General features: G+C 39.8%; 1 protein-coding gene across 1 annotated transcript; it reads right to left on the bottom strand.

Annotated features, from left to right (window-relative positions):
- Nucleotides 1–25,299, bottom strand: LOC114652591 (C-type lectin domain family 4 member E-like). Its single transcript, XM_051928515.1, has 6 exons — nucleotides 25,188–25,299; nucleotides 12,895–12,984; nucleotides 12,695–12,808; nucleotides 8,781–8,929; nucleotides 8,518–8,627; nucleotides 1–870 (listed from the first exon to the last, which is right to left on the bottom strand). Exons 1-6 carry the CDS (start codon nucleotides 25,264–25,266, stop codon nucleotides 693–695), a joined length of 720 nt encoding a protein of 239 aa, XP_051784475.1. The 5' UTR covers nucleotides 25,267–25,299; the 3' UTR covers nucleotides 1–692.
- Nucleotides 25,300–25,505: the final 206 nt, after the last annotated feature.

Here is a 25,505-nt window from a genome sequence, read left to right as displayed (position 1 = left end):
GGGAGGTATTGCCCTGGATAAGCTCTCCCCCTCGCTCCTTCCATTGTAGAGGCATTCCGGCCGGGCAAGGACCCCAGCCGTACTCCACACTGTATAAAAGCAATGCCACTTTTAATGTTATGAACATGACTTAATATTTTAATTTACATTGCTATATTGGTCAAACAGTTGCCATTGCAGATGAAAAACTTTGAGTGTGTCCAGATGTGTTTTCACATTGATTTTCGGGTGATCTAAAGGCCTAATATTATAGTAAATTCTACATCCTTAAAGAAATAATATTCTAATAAAAGAGTAGTAAATCTTCAATCAACATTGATTTATCCAAATTGAATTACTGATCATAAACTCACTGCATTCTTTCTGTCATCCCTCTCTTTTATCTCTGCTGAGACTGCAGATTTCTTGTGTCATTGAGTGGATTTCTCCACACGTCCCATACGGAGATTGCAATGTTGAATGCTCACGTGTATGTTAGTGGGTTTAATATGTGTATGTTCATGAATTCTGCAAGAGACTGACACCCCACGTTTCATCCACTAGCTGCATGGCAGAACTAATGGATCTGAAATTGGTGACTCTGAGCAAATCTGTAAACAATTCGAGAGGAGGCTGAGAGGTCTTGTCAGGATTGGGGTCTCTGAAAGCAGGTAAATGTCACTTTGAGACAGCAGGAGCAGTGATCCATGGGTTTACAGCTTGATATTTTTGTCTTGTGCTTCACAAGCCCATTTGGAGTTTCTTCCACATGACACATCAAACCAGCCTTTCAAACCCTTATCAGTGTTGAGGCGAGCGCAATCTTCACCATTGGGGTCTGTGTTATTGTAGTTATCTGGTTCTTTTATTCCATTCCTTTCTCCCCAAAACCTGAAAAATCGGACAATAGAGTGAATTTACACTTAGTTAGCTAGTCACAACCTTGAACATCTAGATACCTTTAATGTGCCACTACTGACCAACACAAGAGGGCACTGGTGAAGTCTTACCTTTTAACCATTGTAACAAAAGCGCTATATAGGTACCAACCCGACCCAGACTGACACCGGAGGCACATATAAAAGCCAATAAACTTTTATTTTTCTTCACCTGTGGGGCACGTCTTCCCAGTGTCCCACAGGTAGTACACAGTCCCAAAAGCACCTCAAGCACTACACAAAACACACTGGTCTCCACCACCACTCCTCCCAGCAAGCATTGTCTTCCTCCTCCCGACTCAGACTCCCGGAGTGGTGGCTGCTGGCCCCTTTTATACTTCACCCGGAGGGGTTTCAGGTGCTTGACCACCTGCCTCAGATTACACCTCCGGGTGTGGCTGAACTACAGCTCAGACGGGCCCAGGAACCTCTGCAGCACCTCCTGGTGGCCACCCCAGATCCCAACAGGGCTGTGGAGAACTCCATCTCCCATAGAGCCCTGCTTGTATCTGAGGCACCACAGTCACTCAGGGGGGCTGCCACCAAGTGGTCCAGGGAAGGTACAGTAATCCCTCGCTATATCGCGCTTCGCCTTTCGCGGCTTCACTCCATCACGGATTTTATATGTAAGCATATTTAAATATATATCGTGGATTTTTTGCTGGTTCGCGGATTTCTGCGGACAATGGGTCTTTTAATTTCTGGTACATGCTTCCTCAGTTGGTTTGCCCAGTTGATTTCATACAAGGGACGCTATTGGCAGATGGCTGAGAAGCTACCCAGCTTACTTTTCTCTCTCTCTTGCGCTGACTTTCTCTGATCCTGACGTAGGAGGATTGCGCAGGGGGGCTGTTCGCACACCTAGACGATACGGACGCTCGTCTAAACATGCTGAAAGATTATCTTCATGTTGCTACCTTCTGTGCAGCTGCTTCCTGAAACGACATGCTGCAGGGTGCTTCGCATACTTAAAAGCTCGAAGGGCACGTATTGATTTTTGATTGAAAAACAAACTCTGTCTCTCTCTCTCTCTACTCCTGACGGAGGGGGTGTGAGCTGCCACCTTCAACAGCTTCGTATACTTAAAAGCCAAACAGCCCTATTGATTTGTTTGCTTTTCTCTATCTCTCTGACAATATCTGCTCCTGACGCGCACTCGTTTGAAGAGGAAGATATGTTTGCATTCTTTTAATTGTGAGACAGAACTGTCATCTCTGTCTTGTCATGGAGCACAGTTTAAACTTTTGAAAAAGAGGCAAATGTTTGTTTGCAGTGTTTAAATAACATTCCTGTCTCTCTACAACCTCCTGTGTTTCTGCGCAAATCTGTGACCCAAGCATGACAATATAAAAATAACCATATAAACATATGGTTTCTACTTCGCGGATTTTCTTATTTCGCAGGTGGCTCTGGAACGCAACCCCCGCGATGGAGGAGGGATTACTGTACTGTGCAGCCCATGCCCTGGAACATACACAGAAGGGGCGTCCAGGCCGGGCATGGGCCCTGGCTGTGCGTCACGCCATCTATGTGTATCAGTAAGCTGCTCACGATGCAGAAAAGACAAATGACATGAGTGGCACCCCTTAAATCCAAGGGATTAAAGGAGTGGAACATTAAGAAAAAAATCTCCAGTGGCTTCCAGATCTAAACTCTATTGAGACTGTAATCTAAACTCATCTAAGCCAGGTGACCACAAGATGGTTCAGGCAGGTCACATCTACATTTTTCCAGCTCTTCCTTTGGTGTCTCATTATTTATCTCAGGTCTTCTCCTATTTGGCCATGATTATTGTACCCTCTAAGAAGTGGCACATTCACCAGATACAGGCACCTGCTCAACTGCAACTCAACTGGGCTTCCTATCAACAAGACTTCATCCTCTCAGTGTGAATGATGGGGTGATACTCATGTTCTCTCCTACTAGTTGTGAATGTGAAGACACCCCACTAGAAGGCATGAGAAGGAGTATGAGAAAAGGTGGAGAAGGCAGATTTAACACACAAAGGAGAGCTCCAAAACCCATAAAATCCATATACATATCAACAATTAAAAAAATCAAGCAAAACTTAACAAAGAATAAGGACAGGAAAAATAGTAAAAAAGCAACGTAACAATAATAATCTTAAAACACTAAATTAAATAAAAGCAAAAAGGCTTTAAATAACAAGGAGAGGTTGCGGCACGGTGGCGCAGTGGGTAGCGCTGCTACCTTGCAGTTGGGAGATCTGGGGACCTGGGTTCGATTCCCGGGTCCTCCCTGCGTGGAGTTTGCATGTTCTCCCCGTGTCTGCGTGGGTTTCCTCCGGGCGCTCCAGTGTCCTCCCACAGTCCAAAGACATGCAGGTTAGGTGGATTGGCGATTCTAAATTGGCCCTAGTGTGTGCTTGGTGTGTGGATGTGTTTGTGTGTGTCCTGCGGTGGGTTGGCACCCTGCCCAGGATTGTTTCCTGCCTTGTGCCCTGTGTTGGCTGGGATTGGCTCCAACAGACCCCCGTGACCCTGTGTTCGGATTCAGCGGGTTGGAAAATGGATGGATGGATGGATAACAAGGAGAACTAAAATTAATTAAGGAAAATCACAATTAGTGAAGCCAAAACAGAATACCAAATGCAAAAAAAAAAGTAACACCACAGGGAAAATTCCAAAACTCAGAAAGGGGTCTTTTTATTTCTAACAGGTGATTGCAGCTGTATTAGCTACAACACCTGAGCTCTACAGACCACCGAAAACCCGCATCTGTTTCCATATTAAATAGAAAACAATTAACTAAAATGGATGAAGACTACAAGGACAAAACAAAAAAGGTTAGGGACGAGGGCCCAATGAGATAATGACACATTAGGCTTTTGGCTGTAGGAGTGGTTGGACTGGTGAGGGAAGGTAAACAGTGTGACACTCGAGGGCAGTAGCACAGAAACACTCCCATGCTTGTTGCTTTCCCTCTTGTGTGACCTCAAGATTTTCCAGCTTTCTCCAGAACCTGTGCTCTCTTATTTATCAGGGTGCCACTTACTGATGTCTCTTAACTTACTTGTAGACCAGATAGTGTGGTGGGCAGACAGCGGTGGCTGTTATCTGGCCGGGATGCCTCTATGATGGACGGACCAGGGGAGAGAACGCATATAGGACATTATCTACCCCAGAACACTAGATGGCAGCCCCCCTAGGGCTCCATGGGAGTTGGAGTTCAGCCCAGCCCTGTTGGGTTCCATGGGTGCCCAATACGGGGTGCTGCAGGGACTGCGGAATTCTACTTTGTCAGGCTTCCAACTCACCTGGAAGTGCTTCTGGACCACACTAACGGGCCACTGGAGCACTCCCGGGTGCAGGATAAAAGGAGCCCGAGTCAGGAGGAAGGGAGACGAATCTTGCTGGGAGGAGTGGAAGTGGAAGGAGAGACAGGGGATGAGAGAAAGAAAGTGCTGTGGACTTTGATTTTTCTGCTTTTAGTAAACTGTGCTTTTCTGGGAAATGCTACTTGGCAAGTGTTGTGCTGAACTTGTGTTCACCTCTGTCTGTGTCAGGTCTGGGGAGCTGGAGCGCCCCTTGGTGGCCACAATAGTTTCTCAGGATTTTGACCTGCTTAAAATTCCAAGGATAAATCAAACTACTGTGGGAGAAAGGGAACCGTGACTCTGCAAGGATCTGCCTATTGGTATTACACAAACCTCATTGGCCTTAGCATATCAGGGTGCTTTAACGCTAGAACATTTGGTCAGAATCAGTTTTTGTTTGTTTGTTTGCTTTCACCATAAAGTTTGACTTGTTTCAATGGTGTGAAAATGATTTTTTTGAGCTTGGATGTGAACCAGGGAATTGTGCTTAGGTCATTTCAAAATCTGAGGTATGGAATACAGTTCATGTGAACTCTACTACAGATCACAGCTCGTATGAACGCAAGTGTTCTAACTTGTGAAATAAACCTGCAATACTTATCTATAAGCTGGTTGACAGTGTGATTACGTACACATATTTTGGCAGAGAAAACACCATTTTAAAACTTTAAAGCAGCCTATGCACATCTGTTTAGTGCCAAAAACTTACTTTTGTGAGCTGCTTACACCCTCTCCCTGGGAGACAGGAATGCATACATGACAAACACGGCCATGTGCTGTGTGCTGTTCACTATAACATTTTGGAACTAATGGCAAATAAACAGAGACATTACAAATAAAGCATAGTGAATACTGTTCTCCATGTTTTGTTTTTTTACCAGTTCTTTACAGCAACAGGCTAAATAGGATAAATTGAAAAAAGGGCACACTCTCCTCTTGGTAATGAAAGTACACAGCTGCCAGGTAGTGTACATGTGGATGTTGAAATTATTATGCCAAAGCACCAGGGCTTGGATCAGCAATATATAGCTTAAAAACAAATTAGCACAAATGGAGGTAGTGTACTGTACTATAGTTATGGGTGTATATGGGAGATGGTTTGATGGCAGTAGAAGGGCAAAGAGAGTAATAGAATTACAGGTGTCTAAGGATTGCTGTGACAGTGACACCCTTATGAAAATGAGATATATTGAAATATACCTGTTGACATATCTTGCAACATAATATAAAATAAACTGATCAAAAAAAATTAAAGGAACACTTTGAAAACACATCTGCTTGATATCTCTACTGATACAGTAATGTGCTAAGAAAGAAAGGATGGCACATCATTTGATGGAAATGAAAACGGTCAACCTGCAGAGGGCTGGATTCAAAGACACCCCAAAAATCAAAGGGAAAAAATTATACAGCGGCAGGCGAGCCCATTTTGAAGAAATTTCATTGCAGCAACTCCAAATCGTACTCAGTAGTTTGTAGATAGATAGATAGATAGATAGATAGATAGATAGATAGATAGATAGATAGATAGATAGATAGATAGATAGATAGATAGATAGATAGATAGATAGATAGATAGATAGATAGATAGATAGATAGATACTTTATTAATCCCCAAGAGGAAATTCACATTTTTATGGCCCCCATGTGCTTGTATGCATGCCTGACAACGTCGAGGGGGGCATGCTCCTAATGAGATGATGGATGGTGTTCCGGGGGATCTCCTCCCAGATCTGGACCAGGGCATCACTGAGCTCCAGGACAGTCTGAAGTGCAACCTGGTGGCGTCTGATGGACTGAAAATAATGTCCCACCCAGAGGTGTTCTATTGGATTGAGGTCAGGTGAGCGAGCATGGGGGCCACTCAATGGTATCAATTCCTTCATCCTCCAGGAACTGCCTGCATACTCTCGCCACATGAGGCCGGGCATTATCGTGCATCAGGACGAACCCAGGAGCCACTGCACCAGCATAGTGTCTGACAATGGGTCCAAGAATATCATCCTGATACCTAATGGCAGTCAAGGTGCCGTTGTCTAGCCTGTAGAGGTCTGTGCGTCCCTCCATGGATATGCCTCCCCAGATATACCATCACTGACCCACCACCAAAGCGGTCGTGCTGAACAATGTTACAGGCAGCATAATGTTCTCCACGGCTTCTCCAGAGCCTTTCACGTCTGTCACATGTGCTCAGGTTGAACCTGCTCTTATCTGTGAAAAGCCCAGGGCACCAGTGGTTGACCTGCCAATTCTGGTATTCTATGGCAAATGCAAATCAAGCTCCATTGTGCCAGGCGGGCAGTGAGCACAGGACCCACTAGAGGACGTCGGGCCCTCAGGCCACCCTCATGAAATCTGTTTCTGATTGTTTGGTCAGAGACATTCACACCAGTGGCCTGCTGGAGGTCATTCTGTAGGCTCTGGCAGTGCTTATCCTGTTCCTCCTTGCCCAAAGGAGCAGATACCGGTTCTACTGATGGGTAAAGGACCTTCTATGAGGGGCCCTGTCCAGCTCTCCTAGAGTAACTGCCTGTCTCCTGGAATCTCCTCCATGCCCTTGAGACTCTGCTGGGAGACACAGCAAACTTTCTGGCAATGGCATGTATTGATGTGCCTGCCATCCTGGAGAAGTTGGATATAGTATAGCGCCCAGACTCTGGAATGACCTACCGAAATTAATCAGGTCAGCTGACTCCATGAATTCTTTTAAAAAACAACTTAAAACTCATCTGTTCAGGAAGGCTTTTAGCTCTACTTGACTTTATTACCCTTCTCTCAGTTTACTTCTCTGTCAAGATGCTAATGTAACCTGTATGTGTGTGTGCGAGACCATCAATTATGTTGTCTGTTAGGCTTTTTCTCTGAATTCACTGTTGTAATCTTCTTTATTTATTTATCTGGTTTGTACAATGCTATATACTGTATGGGCGGCACGGTGGCGCAGTGGGTAGCGCTGCTGCCTCGCAGTTGGGAGACCTGGGTTCGCTTCCCGGGTCCTCCCTGCGTGGAGTTTGCATGTTCTCCTCTTGTCTGCGTGGGTTTCCTCCGGGCGCTCCGGTTTCCTCCCACAGTCCAAAGACATGCAGGTTAGTTGGATTGGCGATTCTAAATTGGCCTTAGTGTGTGCTTGGTGTGTGGGTGCGTTTGTGTGTGTCCTGCGGTGGGCTGGCACCCTGCCCAGGATTGGTTCCTGCCTTGTGCCCTGTGTTGGCTGGGATTGGCTCCAGCAGACCCCCGTGACCCTGTGTTTGGATTCAGCGGGTTGGAAAATGGATGGATGGATATATACTGTATACCCTGTCGTTCTTTCTTATATTCTGTAAGTGCTTTGAGCATGGGAAAGGTGCTATATAAATAAAATGTATTATTATTATTATTACCTGTGCCACCTCTGTAGGGTCCAGGTATCACCTCATGCTACCAGTAGTGACACTGACCGTAGCCAAATGCAAAACGAGTGAAAAAACAGATGAGGAGGGAAAAATGTCAGTGGCCTCCCTCCACCTGTTAAACCATTCGAGTTTTGGGGGTCGTCTCATTGTTGCCCCTCTAAGTCACCTGTTGTTAATTTCATTAACACCAAAACCACTGAAACTGATTAACACCAACAGCTACTAAACTGAGCAGATCAATAGCCCAGAAGTTTCATTGACTTGGTGCTATACTCTCACTAAAAAGTGTTCCTTTAATTTTTTTGAGCAGTATATATACATTTCAAATATATATTTTTAAGATTATGTCTGAAATAGACTGAAACATACTTTTTCTTAATATTTCAACACAAACATTTTTTCCAAAATATTGTGCAAAAAATATGCAATATACTGCGTGTCCAGACGCAAGACAGATAATTCATTACTTATTTTTGAAACAGGAAAAAGCTAAACAGGCTTTCCTTCTTCTTCTTCTTTTTCTTCTTCTTCTTTCAGCTACTTCCGTTTGGGGTTGCAACAATGGATGGTAAGAGGAAAAGAGGAAGACCTAAGAAAAGGTTTATGGATGTGGTGAGATGAGACATGCAGGTGATGGGGGTAACAGAGCAAGATGTAGAGGGCAGGAGGATATGGAAAAAGACAATCAGGAGCAGCTGAAAGAAGAAGAAGAAGAACTCTACTCTCACTCAGTCAAGTGATTCTGGTTAGAACAGCAGGCTGGCCAGTATGACTCCAGTCCCTTTGGACACCCCTGCATAGCTGCCCGGTGAATAGTAAGGGGTGCTCTCCTCCCCATTATCACAAAACAAATAAAGTGTGAGATTCTTACTTTGGGTCGTGCAGAGGTGATTTGTCCACCCAGAGCCATTTTCCTTCTGTTTCGGAGTCAGTGAGTCCAATCCAATATTGGGTGTTATTTGCTTCCTGCTGTAAGAATTCCTGAACAGAAACAGGTGAGTGTGAGAGGCGCCCCAACCTGTGAATTGTTGTTTAACACTGCAGTTCCATTTTTCGTGTTCAGGATTTGATCACCTCCTACCCTCTCTTTGTCAAATAGCATAAGACAAGCCCAAGACTGTGATGTGGACCCACCTGCTCATCTTCACTCTCTATGATTACCAGATGCCCTCCCATTGCAGTACAGTTGTCCTGACTTAAAGTCCAGTTCATCTCAACCGTAGAGAAGAAGTAACACTTTGACTGGAATGGTCTCCACAGTTGGGGACATGTGTAATTTATGCCTATTGCAGGAGGAGAAAAGAAACATGAGTGAAATAGAGGAAACAGTGAGTGCATGGAGAGGAAATAAGCTTGATCATGAAGTCAATCCAAGATATTAATTCAGAAAATGGAGAAATGAAGTGAACATCTAATTAGCAAGAAGTACGAAACAAGAAGTGTCATGGAATCAAGAACAGAGCCATCCAAGTGAAGCACACTAGTAAATCATAACTTTATCATAACATAAAGGTTCACTTCGAGCAGACATGTTGCCAAATAAGCACTTGGTGGAAGATGACTTGAACAAGGTTAGGATAAACAGAAGAGCGAAATCAGATTGTAAATGAAAGGATGTTATTCTGAGGCTAGAGAAAATAGAATTAATGGACTGTTAGTAATTACAGACTTAGTGGCACCAAAACCTGTGCAATAAAAGGGATCGAAAGTGGACTAAAAAACCTGCTGTACTGGGGCAACCAACATGAAACAAACAAACAATTCAGTCTTGAACAGAGAAGGACACCAATCCAGATGTTCGTAAATCTCAAAGGCTTCAGTAACGTTCATCCATCAGCAGGGTTGGATTAAAACTCTAAAATCATCATACTTCTCTACTGTCTCCATATAAACACACACACACACACACACTGAAACAAACTAGATGCAATATACTAAATATACTAAACACCAAATACAATATCCTAAGTCAGTATTAGCAAACAAACCTCCAAAAACCAGACGCCTGAGACCTCGGCCTATTTTCTAAAATTCCAAATGAATGCCTAGTGAAGTGAATAGCTATTAGAATCTGTGGAACCAATTAAAATTGTTACTATTCTGTGAATCACAATCTTGCTGTTCCCACCAACACAGGCAAATAATTGCATACTTTTACTTTCTTTCAATTATCATCTTGGACTTAAAAAAAATTAAAAATTAAAATAGTAGTTTTATCCAATTCTTTTTGTCTAATTACATCCTTTGTAATTATCTAAACAAAAGCAATGTAATAAAACGTGAACTCAGTACATAACAAGAAATGTAGACTTTAAATAGAGAAAGATTTGTAATTGCTGCAGTATTCAGCAGTTATAGTCCACAATACAATAAATCGACAAATAGCACAAAACACAACACCTTTAAAATTTCTGTGCAAAAACTTAAAAAATATAAATCTAAACTGAGTGCAGAACAAGGAAACAGAGAACATGAAAAGATCAAGATGGCTTCTTTCTAAAATGATGACCCTTGCAGAATGGCCACTTCCTTTACTTGCTCTTTACCTATAGGCCACAGTAATTCAGGGTCTAAACTGTAACATCTCTGCTGCTAATCATCAGGCAGGGCTGATCATCATCATCATCATCAACATGCTAACATGCCTTTTGCAACATAGAAGGTGTGAAGCTCCCACCCAAGACTGATGTTACTTTAGCCTCCTCCTACTCACACTTGGCCATGCTGTTAGTGTCTCTCTGCTCATTTTAAGTTCTGATAGATGTGAGGCTTCATCGATTTCAAGAATTAGAGTTTGTAATGTGGTCTAATTTTTAGACTTTTTTCTATAGAGCACTCACTAAACGTGTGCTCTCAACCATAACAAGCTAAGTGGGCTGCACAATAAGAAATCAACACAAAAAATATTTACCTAAAATGACAACTGCATTGGTTTAATATTTCTTAAAATCAAATCTTTATAAAAGAGGAGCATTGAACAAAAAGAATCTAACTAGTACGCAAAAAAGAAAGAAAGAGAGCGCTGTCTGATTTTGTGATTTCCCTCTGCCAGAAAGTCTGAAAGAAGAAGACAATGAAATATTTTCTTTTGGTTGTGAACTGTAATGATGTATAAATGTATAAATAACAGTGAATTATTATGGAGTTCACAGCATGATGTTTTTCCAAGTCTATGGATTAAAAACGAAGCTTCCAGCACCTCCTGTTCTAAACCAATTCAGAGATTATTGAAGGAAAGCATTTTATAAAGCTCTGCTTTAATTCTAAACATGCAGAAGACTAACCTATATGATTTAAAATGGTATAAAATATGTTACATTGTGATAACCAAGTGCCATATTCATCTCTTTGTGTTCATGAGAAAGTTTTGAAATATTTATGAAGGTTTATGACAGGTTTGAGAGGCTATAATCTATTCCAGTTGTTTTTTATGGGTTTTCTCAGAAAGTAAAATATTTACAACCAGACTGTAATACTTTAAGATAAGCGTACACCCTGTCATCGAACAGAACAGTTTCATGCTTTTTATTAAGAGCTGTATTACGTAGGTTTGAGATTATGATCTTCCTGTTAGTTACATAGATAGATAGATAGATAGATAGATAGATAGATAGATAGATAGATAGATAGATAGATAGATAGATAGATAGATAGATAGATAGATAGATAGATAGATAGATAGATAGATAGATAGATATTTTTTATTTTTTAAATGACCTTTATTGAGAAGATCAAAGAAAATATTAACAATACACACAGTCAAATCACAAAAAGCCAAATTTCAGAATAAAACAAAAGAGCTATATATTAGACCACCACCATTTCCCCTTTACACTTTTCCTACTCCACACATTATCTATCTATCTATCTATCTATCTATCTATCTATCTATCTATCTATCTATCTATCTATCTATCTATCTATCTATCTATCTATCTATCTATCTATCTATCTATCTATCTATCTATCTATCTATCTATCTATCTATCTATCTATCTATCTATCTACCTATCTATCTATCTATCTATCTATCTATCTGTCTGTCTGTCTGTCTATCTGTCTATCTATCTGTCTATCTATCTGTCTATCTATCTATCTATCTATCTATCTATCATATAGTGCCTTTCATTTCTATCTATCTGTCTATCTCACTCAACTTCTCAAGTTACAATGAGTTTTGTCTTCTAATTAAGGAAATTGTTTATGGATTGAAAAAAAAATCCATTTAACACTAGAATTACCAGAGCCTACGAAAAAACTCGTACATCCGGCCCACCTTAATTCTGTTCGCACCTCTCCCAAAGCGTCTTTTGTCCTGTAAAGGTGCCGATAAAGACAAGCAGCAAGCTGCCTACTATTCCATCCCCCCACAGCTGCAAAATGTGCACAAACTTCTCCCAGTTCATGCCTTGTTTCATTATCTGGGATTGAAGTGCTGGAGTTTTATAGTGGAAATAATAGATTGTTATTTGGAACACATGCATTTCATGTGTGTCCCGTTTCTACAATAATCTGTGTAACCACGTTGTTAAAACAGAAATGTTTTTCATATTTTAGTAGTAAATGACAGAATGTTGGCATAAACTATATAATGTGTGAGGCCTAAAGTTCAAAGATCAAATAAACACAAAGATCAAATAAATCTTTAAAAATTGAGTTTGAGATCCTCAGCCATTGCACACCGTAATGGCATTGGGAGCTCTGAAAATGTAAAAGTCATCATCTAAGCTTCTTTGGAAGAGACACATATATCACCATGAACTAAAATGGTTTGCTTTCAATTGTCCTAGCAAATTATGTTAGACAAGTTATTTTTTTAAATGTTCATAAATTCTCAGTTGCTTTGACAATGACTTTTGTTTTACTTTGCTTTATTCACATTATGAATCTTATTCATACAAAAAGATTAAACTTTGCTGCCAAAGCCAATTCAAAAAGGAAAATGAGTGTCAACGGTAGATTTTGCCTTACATATCATTGAACTTTAAGGTTTGAAAGAGGCCTACTTGCCTAATAAGTTCGAGAGTGTTAAATAATGACATACTCACTCTTAAAATGCAGGCTAAAAGTGATCACTAACACGAGACAGAGAAGAGCCAGGATGATGAACACCCATCTCAGTTTAACGACTCTCCTTTGGAGATCTCCTGGGGCTTTTTCACCTAAAGGTAAGAAAACAGAGTGTAAGGACATGAAATCACTGATCAGCGCAGGTCTGCCACTGTGAGTCTCAATTTTCTGAGCTTACCGGAGTTCTTATCAGTTACTGGTTCATCTATGGATGATGGAGAGTCTGATCTGCCTGAAACCTTCACTTCAGCATATGTGGAGGTGTCACCTGTGAGTGAGGAAGACAAGGATTAAAGTCAGAAATGTGGATACACACAGAGCCAGTAGACTCCCAGAAGCAGAGTTTAAAATGCTAAAACAGTTCAATTGTTAGTGTCAATGGAGGAAATACTGAAACATCTGATATGTCTCAGCATAAAGCATATAGCACATCGGTTTCCTTTTAAACATTTCCACATAAAGAAGTATAAGCCATTCACCATGAGATTATTAGAAAATTAGAAAAAAGTTGTCTCTGTCCAAATATTTATGGACCTAACTGTATATATATATTGCATAGTTTACTGTCAAATAATGCAAAGAGTACACAACACGTGTTTCGCCATCATTTGGGCTCATCAGGCGTACACACTCTACTACTCCCCTCTTGGGGATCGAACCTCAGACAGCAGCGTCAGAGATGAAGCCTCTTTACGCTGCACCACGGCATGTAGCTCGTTTATTTGACCGCCTGTAGGTCCCGAGTAATTACATTCATTGCATTCAACATTCCATGATCTGCTTCTCGCAACTGAAGAGGGCACCGTGACGGGTGTTTGCCGAATGGCAGACCAACCACAAGCATTACCTGGGAGGTAACCACCCACACAATTCAGGTTGGGACTCAGACTATGAATGCAATGAATATATATATATATATATATATATATATATATATATATATATATATATATATATATATATATATATATATATATTAAAATGTACCAAGCAGTTACAGTATATGGGAAAAATGTATTTTTTTTCTTTTTAACAGTTTTTTCATCTTGATTTTCATTCTACTTTTCTAGGTGTTCTAATTGTATAATTAATCCAATATTTACTAATTAGTGGGTCTAAGTAGTTGCAGCCTCAGTGTTGTTTTTGGCGGCGTGTCTGCTCTGCTCATTTTTAATTGTCATTAATAAGATACAATGAAGGTGGAAACCTGTAAAGACAAAGAGCTAAATATAATGAAATCAACATCAATATTTCTAAATGTCTTATAAATGTAAAAATCATGCTGCTGTGCTTTTCTGAATGTTGAATAAAAGAAAAATAATAGCAGCTACTTAAATGAGATCAGTGCTATCAGGTGTGATTAGGAATCTGGTTGGAACAAAAACCTGCAGCCACAGTGTGCTCCCAGGACCGAGGTTGGGAAACACTGAAGTAGGGGATCCATTGATGGTTCCCGAAAGAGCCATCCACATGAAGGTTTTGGAAAGAACCCTTTAAGTATTTAGCATGGTAACAGGCTCCATAATAACACAGATGACAAAAGATACCAGTGGGTCATGACCATAAAAGGCCTCTTCCTGCACACATACATTAACGCAGGTGAAGCCTACGTAGCCCACCATACATTAAAGATTTTGTTTTGTTTTTTTTTTTTGCTTTGTGTCCTCCCCTACCATAACCTATTATCTTTGTTGAAGGAGTGAAAGCTTTAGATTCTTCAAAAATTTCAATCTCCGTATCTCGATGTTTTAGGGTCCACTGATACTGAAAACATTGATACCTCGATGATGGGTATGTGTCTGTCTGGGGGTGTTTGTCTGTGTGTGTGTCACAGTTTCTTGAACACGGTGTAGAGCTAAAACAGCCTGACGGAAAAATATCAAACCCGAAATGTAAGCCTGTTATGAGCTGACAATGTGCTGATTAGTTTTTGAGCCAAATCATGCAAGAAAAAGAGGCCCTAGTGCTGGGCGGTATGACCAAAATTCTATATTATGGTATTTTTCAGAATTATACCGGTTTCACGGTATTCAACGGTATTTTTTTCCCATGCATGAGTGGATGTTAACCACATTTTCCACTGCAATTAATGCAGTAGACTGGCTAAGAATAACCTATTCCACTGTCGTGAGAATTGTACATTTTACAAAAAAACATTTTAATGTGCACACAAGTATTAATACAGATTTGTATGGCCCCATAAAGTGATAGTTTTCAAGGGGGTGGCACTAATGAAGAGAAGGAATCACATTGCATGACAGTTGCAGTCAAAATATAAAACCTTTTTATTGAACAAATTAAGCAAACAACTTAAACTATAATTTTGAAAAACATATTTTCAACCATCCAAAGAGGCATTTAGATTTAGTAAAATATCCAGAGGTGCTTGTCAAAAGTTGTATTGCACTGAACATGTCTTAGAAAAGGAATAAATAGTAAATCTTTTTTGTAAACCAACTACACTTTCTGTTAATGTTAACAATCTCTGTTCACTGACACGTCAGCTATATGGATTGTAATGGCGTTGGTTATCTCGATCCACTGCTTGCTTGTTTTGTTGTAGGCAGTACCTCTAGCAAACGCGTCTACAAGTGACGTCTGACTCAAGTGTCCTCTGGCTTTTTCAGTTTTACCTGAGGATGTGCAGGGTGCCAATCTTAGTTCCATACATTCATGCTACTCCAAAGCATGTTTGCGGCTAAGGTGGTGCAGCACATTGCTTGTGTTGCTGCCTCCGGTGACAACTTTACCTCGACAGCATTTGCAGTAAATGGTTGTCTGGTCCACATCTGACCTTTTAAAACCAAAGTATCTCCAGACAACACATGGCTCCTTTTTTCAGCAAAAGGTCTTCTGTGTCATCAAGTTCACCTTTGTCATCTGCTACAGCTTCAGTTTCAGAATATTCTCTGTCCATTTTCACCACTCATTACCTCCACTAATGCATGTACTCCGTTGCAAGCGTGTTTAGCGGTGTAGCAGTGAAAAACATCTCTCCTTAAACAGTTTCCCACTGCTCTATGTTCCGAACGTTGTTTAGGTTATTTAAACCGATGTTGCAGTATAAGAAAAATCCATATCATAACAAAAATAAAAAATGGTTTTCAGTATGAACCAGCATACCTCTCAGCACTAAGAGGCACTCTAGAGGAACCTTCAAATACAATAATTCTGCAATTAATTATGAATATGTATCGTCAATTGCTATCGTAATGACCTATTTTAGAATCAGAATCATCAGCATCAGAAAGGTAAATAATTACTGAAATGTTCTAGAATAGTTCGGGTAACTTGGTTCCTTGGGTGCAAAGCCTACTAACACTTACATCCGACATTTTTTTTTCTTCATTTTAGGAAGTTTTTCAAAGCACAAAGGGACAACTTTATATGCAAAGAGCCCATCCCAGAATGAAATGGTGCTTGGTTAAGTGTGAGGAACCACAAAACCCAGTAAAGAACCCTAAAAATACCATTAAAGAACAGCAGTTTTAAGAGTGCAGATGACTTTCAAAGTATTTTCTCATTTCAATCTTGAATTCACTTCCTTTTAATTTCTGGAATTTTATTCACTTTTAATAACAAGTCATCCATGAATTGTCAAACCTCCTTAATGCATTTATGGGGTTTTAGAGGCTGAAGACTACCCAAGCCGGAGCCAGCCATGGTGTGAGCGCCACAAACAAGCCGCGGCACACAAAACCAATTATTGCTCATTTGCTTCTTTCATTTCCATTGGCTCATTCTTAATTGATTTGTTTAGTCTTAACAACAACAACATTTATTTATATAGCACATTTTCATACAAAATGTAGCTCAAAGTGCTTCTTTAAGCAGCTGCATTCACAGTTTTATTTACTGTTTGTTTTAACTTTTTTTATAGGAAGCTGCCAATTAACAATGAAATGCAAAATACAAAGAAACCAGTAGGTGGCCATCTAATTTATGACGGGTGTGTGTTTTCAACATGAAGTGTCCATTTAATTAGAAGTGCAGCTAACAACTATTTAGCTATTCAATTATTTGGTTGATTACTACTTCAATATATCAATTCAATGGATGTTTTAAAAAATGCACCGTTTATGCAAACGTGTATTACATTCGTGAAAAATCCCCTCCAACCCCCTGCAGGGGGCGCTCTCTCTTGGAGTACTTTTAACCTCTGGCTCATTCCACCACAGCATGTCAAGAAACACCTCTGAGGGTCTTTTCTGCCCACTGCTATCAGGCAATTAAATGCTTCCTCCCAACAAACCCATTCAATGTATTCATGTATTTATTTGTTTGTTTCTTTCATTGATTGATTGCTTGATTAGTTGATTGATTCATTGATTGATTGATATTATTTGTCCTGTGAGTTTGCATCCTTGTTTTTTTATGTTTCTGCTGCTGTATACATTTCCCTTTGGTGTGAATAAAGTATCTGTCTGTCTGTCTGTTTATCTATCTATCTAACATAGAGTGCCTTTCAGTTCTTTCTATCTATCTGTCTATCTTTCTATGTATCTAACATATAGTGCCTTTCAGTTCTATCTATCTATCTATCTATCTATCTATCTATCTATCTATCTATCTATCTATCTATCTATCTATCTATCTATCTATCTATCTATCTATCTATCTATCTATCTATATAACATATAGTGCCTTTTATTTCTGTCTATTTCAATTTCACCAGTTTATCTAATCTAATCCAATTTAATCTAATCTAAATATTTAAAAAGTTATATTCCTTGCTCAATGTTCTCCTTCGTAACAGTCTCGTAAGAATTCTCTAAAATTACATTTGCCATTAAAGTGCCCAGCAACAAATCTTGTTAATAACTCTAAGCTCTAGCTTTAAATCTTTACACGTTATTGACGACAAAAACATTATCAATGTTAAGTCAATGCTACCTACTGTAGAGTGCATTGTTTGATATTTTCCACTAGATGGCAGCACACACTATGAAACGGACTGAGCCCTGCGCGCCTGAAGCTTTCTTTTTCATTACAACGCAGCGTCAAATATAAACCGTCACCGTCATCAAAGGAAAGAGCCTGCAGAGGTTTTGCAGATTGTGGATCACTCGACCTCTGCACTGTTAGATTTGGGTTTGGAGCTGCCTGAAGAAACGGACTCTGAGAATGTTGTTGGATTATCCCCAAGTGTGAGGTAGAGAGACATCACAATTACTCTGATGCTTTAATCTTTCTGGTGCTTCCACGTCACCCATGAACATTTTTTAGAGCTCTTCTAAGATATGGATTTTTTTTTAGCAGATATGAAGTTTAAATTACTCCACACATTTGAGTTCTTTGGTTCTCAACCCTCCAATAACATCCTCATCTCAAAATGAAATTCATGTAAATCTTTCTCAATAAAGTGACATACTGTATATACAGTATATATACATATATATATATATATATATATATATACATACATACATACAGTATGTATATATATATATATATATATATATATATATATATATATATATATATATATATATATATATATATATATATATATACAGTGCATCCGGAAAGTATTCACAGTGCATCAGTTTTTCCACATTTTGTTATGTTACAGCCTTATTCCAAAATGGATTAAATTCATTTTTTTCCTCAGAAATCTACATACAACACCACATAATGACAATGTGAAAAATGTTTACTTGAGATTTTTGCAAATTTATTAAAAATAAAAAAATTGAGAAAGCACATGTACATAAGTATTCACAGCCTTTGCTATGAAGCTCGAAATTGAACTCAGGTGCATCCTGTTTCCCCTGATCATCCTTGAGATGTTTCTGCAGCTTAATTGGAGTCCACCTGTGGTAAATTCAGTTGACTGGACATGATTTGGAAAGACACACACCTGTCTATATAAGGTCCCACAGTTGACAGTTCATGTCAGAGCACAAACCAAGCATGAAGTCAAAGGAATTGTCTGTAGACCTCTGAGAAAGGATTGTCTCGAGGCACAAATCTGGGGAAGGTTACAGAAAAATTTCTGCTGCTTTGAAGGTCCCAATGAGCACAGTGGCCTCCATCATTCGTAAGTGGAAGAAGTTCGAAACCACCAGGACTCTTCCTAGAGCTGGCCGGCCATCTAAACTGAGCAATCGGGGGAGAAGAGCCTTAGTCAGGGAGGTGACCAAGAACCCGATGCTCACTCTGTCAGAGCTCCAGAAGTCCTCTGTGGAGAGAGGAGAACCTTCCAGAAGCACAACCATCTCTGCAGCAATCCACCAATCAGGCCTGTATGGTAGAGTGGCCAGACGGAAGGCACTCCTCAGTAAAAGGCACATGGCAGCCCGCCTGGAGTTTGCCAAAAGGCACCTGAAGGACTCTCAGACCATGAGAAAGAAAATTCTCTGGTCTGATGAGACAAAGATTGAACTCTTTGGTGTGAATGTCAGGCATCACATTTGGGGGAAACCAGGCACCGCTCATCACCAGGCCAATACCATCCCTACAGTGAAGCATGGTGGTGGCAGCATCTTGCTATGGGGATGTTTTTCAGTGGCAGGAACAGGGAGACTAGTCAGGATAAAGGGAAAGATGACTGCAGCAATGTACAGAGACATCCTGGATGAAAACCTGCTCCAGAGCGCTCTTGACCTCAGACTGGGGTGACGGTTCATTTTTCAGCAGGACAACGACCCTAAGCACACAGCCAAGATATCAAAGGAGTGGCTTCAGGACAACTCTGTGAATGTCCTTGAGTGGCCCAGCCAGAGCCCAGACTTGAATCCGATTGAACATCTCTGGAGAGATCTTAAGATGGCTGTGCACCAACGCTTCCCATCCAACCTGATGGAGCTTGAGAGGTGCTGCAAAGAGGAATGGGTGACACTGGCCAAGGATAGGTGTGCAAAGCTTGTGGCATCATATTCAACAAGACTTGAGGCTGTAATTGCTGCCAAAGGTGCATCGACAAAGTATTGAGCAAAGGCTGTGAATACTTATGTACATGGGATTTCTCAGTTTTTTTTATTTTTAATACATTTGCAAAAACCTCAAGTAAACTTTTTTCATGTTGTCATTATGGGGTGTTGTGTATAGAATTCTGAGGAAAAAAATGAATTTAATCCATTTTGGAATAAGGCTGTAACATAACAAAATGTGGAAAAAGTGATGCGCTGTGAATACTTTCTGAATGCACTGTATATACAGTATATATACATACTATATATATATATATATATATATATATATATATATATATATATATATATATATATATATATATATATATATATATATATATATATATATATATATACATACACATATATATATATATATATATATATACATACACATATATATATATATATATATATATATATATATATATATATATATATATATATATATATATATATATATATATACATACACATATATATATATATATGGTTGAAATAGTTTACTGTCAAATAAATGCAAAGAGTACGCGACACGTGTTTCGCCCTCATTCTGGGCTCATCAGGTGTACACACTCCATTGCAATTACCCCGATCTACATGCTGTCAAATAAATGAACCACACGCCGTGGCGCAACGTTAGGGGCATCGCCGCTGACGTCCGAGGTTCGATTCCCGAGAGGGAGTGCAGTGGAGTGTGTACACCTGGTGAGCCCAGAATGAGGGCGAAACACGTGTCGCGTACTCTTTGCATTTATTTGACAGTAAACTATTTCAACCATTCTATGATCTGCTCCTCACTGTGGCGGATGTTAGCAGATTGCTGGCCAACCACAAGCGTTACCTGGTAGGTAACCACCCATACAATCAGATTGTGACACAGACTACGAATGCAGTGAACATATATATATATATATATATATATATATATATATATATATATATATATATATATATATATATATATTGAGAGAGAGAGAATTCAATGTTGAAGTTTAAAATTCCACAACACAAGAACAGTCATAATACTAAAAATGAAGAGAGTATGTCTCTTCAGCTATGGATCTATTTTTAGAGTGGGAGGCAGATTGTATTCCTCCTTAGCATCATAATGTTTACTCCCAGAAAAACAAGTTAAAAATGTATTTTTTTCACAAAGAAGAAGTGTTATTACATGTAACAGAAACAAGTACATACCAAAACATCAATACAGTAGGAAAGGCACGTCTTGGGCCCACTGCTGTATGGATGCAGATTTAGTACGTATCCTTTGTGTGATATATTTTGAAACAGTCACCAATGCACAGCCTGAAGTCACAATCGAGACAGAAGTGTGTTTCTTTGTACACTTTTCTTATCAAATTGTATAGAATGTCAGTGCGTGATTCCTGTGATAAACGCACCCATTGTGTTATTGTAGGCTACCATAGTGTCAGGTTTGGTAACTTCCACATTTCCCCAACACAAACATCGACGGTTGCTGCATTGTGAACAAATCTTGTCCTTCTACGTGACTGCAGTTATTTCACCTTTTTTTGCCACACACCTACTTACACCACAGTGAAGTTTCAGGCCACCAGATTCCCAATGGCTCGGCCATGCAGTGCTGTATGCATCAGTGTCACTTTCCCTGCCGACATCTGATGACCAATTCACTTTGTCATCCCCACTGCCTAATTTGACTTATGCTTCAGTTTCTAAGCTGTTCTAAAACTGGCTTTTATAGCTTCTCATTTTCACACCATTGTGTTTTGTTTAAAGGCGCCACCCCTCTCATGAATACTGATGAGTTAACCTTGAAGTGGCAAAACACCTAGAAGTTCTCACGATTATTTTGCAGTATAATGTTATCTCATCCACTAGATGGCAGCAGTAAACTGTCCAGAGTATTATTAGGGCTTTATGGTGTAAAGTGGATTATTAAACCTCATCCTGATTCTAACTCTGGCTTAACCGTACTAACCTAATATTAAAGGTTTGAGTCACAACTAAAAACAAAGAATTAAAAGTTTGAATAATGTTAACAATACTGTATGAAGAAATGTTTAGCTGTGAAGGTAAAAGTAAGAAAAATAAAGTGAAAACAGATTGTAAAAATAAAGTAAAAATTAAAACACATCAGCATCAGTTTAGTTTTTTACCAATTTGTTGACACTTTTGTCAAGCTACCCATAAACTTCACAGATTGCTCAGCAGCCATACTGCCAGCTCCGTAACTGTGTGAGGTTTGTATGCCATTTTTGCCAAACTATTTTCCAAAGCACAAGTGATTTGTCTACAATAACCTTCTGTTTAGGTGTCACTTTCTCAGTTAATGCATTAAGAGGAGTCCCCACCACTATCATGCAAAGTGACAGATAAGTGGTTGTCACAAAAATGTTAAAATGGTCTTCCTGCATGATCCAAGTTAAAGATTCGTTGACCAGCACCTTTCAAATTCAGCCTTTTAAATTATTATGCACAGTATGTGCAAAGACAGCTAGTAGCTCGTCATAACGGACATCTGATCACATGTCTGCCCTTTTTAAAATAAAGGGAGTTCCTCAGAGTGATGCCACACTAGAATCAATTGTGGTTCCCAAAATAAAATGTCCTCATGAAGCATCCAGGAAGAACATTTTATTTAGATCCATCACAATAAATGATAACAGATTGGTTGATGCACAATAACCCAAGTTCAGCTCTGGTTTTCTTGATCTGTTAGTAGTCACCAACAATACTTGCATTAAAGAAGCCCAAAGATCTAATTTCATATGCAAACAAACCTCCCCAGAATGAAATGTTTCTGTGTCAAGCAACAGATCTATGAGGAGCCACACGATGTGCCATTAAGATCCTTTGTTTTTAAGACTGTAAGTTAGTTTCAGTGTGCGCTATTGGATCAGATACTGTGCAGATTTGTTGAGTTCAGTCATAATTGTATAGCTGTGTCACCCGACTTTGTCTGAAAATTATGCTCAGTTATACTGCCATTGGTAAATCGGATGTATCCGATTGAAATTCTGTAAGGGATTGTCTCTATCTGATCCATCAGTCTTGTGCCCATGAGATCCTACAGCTTTGAAAGTTACCCAGCAATCTTATCATACAACACACGATTGGAGTTGGCATCCTAGGTTGCTGTTTAATCAAAATCATCACCTTCATCAGGTTCACCATCACTCAAACTACATGGATTAAAGTTACGTCATTAGCACAAACCTAGAAACTGTTTCAAATTCTCCATTATTGTCATTATTATTTTATTGATAATGTGTGTAAATTTGTGTGTCTATATATTGTCACACACGTGCGAGGAGGAGGCAGCTGAAGGGCTTATATAATCGTAACAACATTCGACATCACTTCTGGTCAACTCTTCATAAGAGCCGCTCCCCTTCCTCTAGTGATCAGTTCGGTCTTGGACTCAGTAGTGTAAACTACTCAGTGCTAATTTTGACACAACTACCTTTTTCAGCCTGGATTATAATATACGGGTGGCTGCCCCAAACCTTTTTGCGATATCTGGAGTCTCTTATTGTGACAATACATATATACTGTATATATATCTCTTCTTCTATAATACGCTACCTTGGCTGTTCGTTTGTCTGTCACCTGTTAAATCACCTGTAGCTCGCAAACCGTTTCACTTATTGACTTGAAATTTAGTACACATATACTATGTGACTTCTACTATCCGCTTTCGGGGTGATGATTTTATTACTCTTTTTATTTTTATTTTATTTTATTGTAGAATCAACTCTCGGCTGCGCGCAGCAGGGCAGCCATATGGCGCATGCGTACGGGCGCCGTTCCCATTCCCTACCACCTTCGCTAATCATTCTTGAGGCATATTGAAGACTTAAGTGCCAGATTAAGTGAACGATGAAAGAAAACGTACTAAGTAATTGCAACACAAAAACTAACTTAATCAGTTTTAACGCGAAAAGATGCTGACGAAAGAAGAGAAACAGCGGGCCGCTAGGGTGGAGTAAAGAAGAGCTGCTCAGGAAGCAGCAAGAGCATCAACCTCTGAGCAAACGAACGCTAAACGTAAGAGGATGAATACTATGAATGCTCAAGTCAAGTGTATTCACTGCACGTTATCGTCAATGTTCCCTCTAAGCTGAGGACGTGAGCAATCGCTCACACGAATTCAGAGCGTCGCTCATACTTCCTGCACGATCGCTCATTCCGACGGCATCGCTCGTACTTATCACACGATCGCTCACTCCGACCGTCGGAGTTGGTGCTCATAAATTTTTGGCTTAAACAAAATGTCGCTCATAAACAATGTTTTTTGCTCACTATATTGTACTCCTTAGAGGGAACATTGTTTATCGTGCAGTGTGCTGTTACTGGTATACTGTATATATATATATATATATACTGTAGATACTAGGGGGGCAAGCCCCCCTGGCGCCTGTGGTGCCCAACCCCCAGTTGCGGCCAGAATATTAGTAAAATCTGTAAACGTACAAAAAAAAAAATTATTATTTATTGGAGTCAAAATCACGAAATTCTATAAATATCCCATCCATCCATTTTCCAACCCGCTGAATCCGAACACAGGGTCACGGGAGTCTGCTGGAGCCAATCCCAGCCAACACAGGAACCAATCCCGGGCAGGGTGCCAACCCACCGCAGGACACACACAAGCACACCCACACACCAAGGCCAATTTAGAATCGCCAATCCACCTAACCTGCATGTCTTTGGACTGTGGGAGGAAACCGGAGCGCCCGGAGGAAACCCACGCAGACACGGGGAGAACATGCAAACTCCACGCAGGGAGGACCCGGGAAGCGAACCCAGGTCCCCCAACTGCAAGGCAGCAGCTCTACCCACTGTGCCACCGTGCCACCCATTCTATAAATATGTATAAGAAAAATTTATTATTACTTAACGGAGTAAAAATCATGAAATGAGAATAAAATATTTACTCTCTTATCGATTGGAGTGATCCTGTTAAACTGAGGTCCACTGTGCTCGATGCACGAAATTCTTGATGTTTTAGTTTATAATTTATAAAACGGAATTAGAATCTGAAAATCTAACATCACATTAAAGTTCGATAAATTCAGAAAAGAATGGTACCAAACATATATATGTAGGTTTTAAAATAAGCCCAATTTAAAGCGTGACAAAAAACATCACATAAAATCGTTGCACTTTTAGGCTTAGGATTTTATAAATAGAGAGAGTAGATAGTGTAAGGTTTCTAAGCCCCTTTGGCCGAAGACACTTTCGTAAGAATACTTGACCCTGACAGGACCCTGTTCTGTTGCTGCTCCCATACACCCTTATTCTGCATTCTGTGTCTAACTTTATTAAAACTTCAAATGTAGAGAAAAGCCAAGCAAAATGACCCCTTTTATTGGCTAACTAAAAAGATTACAATATGCAAGCTTTCGAGGCAACTCAGGCCCCTTCTTCAATCAAGTTAAAATGGTGCAGTCGGCCACATCTGCTTCCTCTGCAACTTGCCTCACACCCCCTTAACCCCACCGCCACAATTTGTAGAACTGCCACCACATCTTGTGGTCCAGAGAGACACAAACAAGCCTGAAGACCTCACCTTCTTGTATTCTCAATACTTCTTTATTCAGTTTCTTCTGTGAGAAGTTCACAGTGGCATAGTGGATATCGGCAGACATGCTGAGAATACACCCTTGTTCAAAATAAACTTCATTAATCTGTTGACCATGTTAAATTTTGGTTAAAATAAAAAATAAAATAATTTGCACCAATAAGAAATGGTATATTTAAAGAAACCTGAGGAAGTGAACATTTCACAGAGGAAGTATGTCTGGATGGTGACCCTTCCTTTCCTACCACATTTTTTGCATGTACAGTATTTACAATAAACTTAAACACTTCATCTGAGCTAGTCATG

The sequence above is a fragment of the Erpetoichthys calabaricus genome, chromosome 5 (assembly GCF_900747795.2).
Source record: "Erpetoichthys calabaricus chromosome 5, fErpCal1.3, whole genome shotgun sequence".
NCBI classification, from domain to species: domain Eukaryota; kingdom Metazoa; phylum Chordata; class Cladistia; order Polypteriformes; family Polypteridae; genus Erpetoichthys; species Erpetoichthys calabaricus.
Note: the sequence above shows the minus strand (reverse complement) of the source record. Positions and strands in the feature narration are given on the sequence as shown.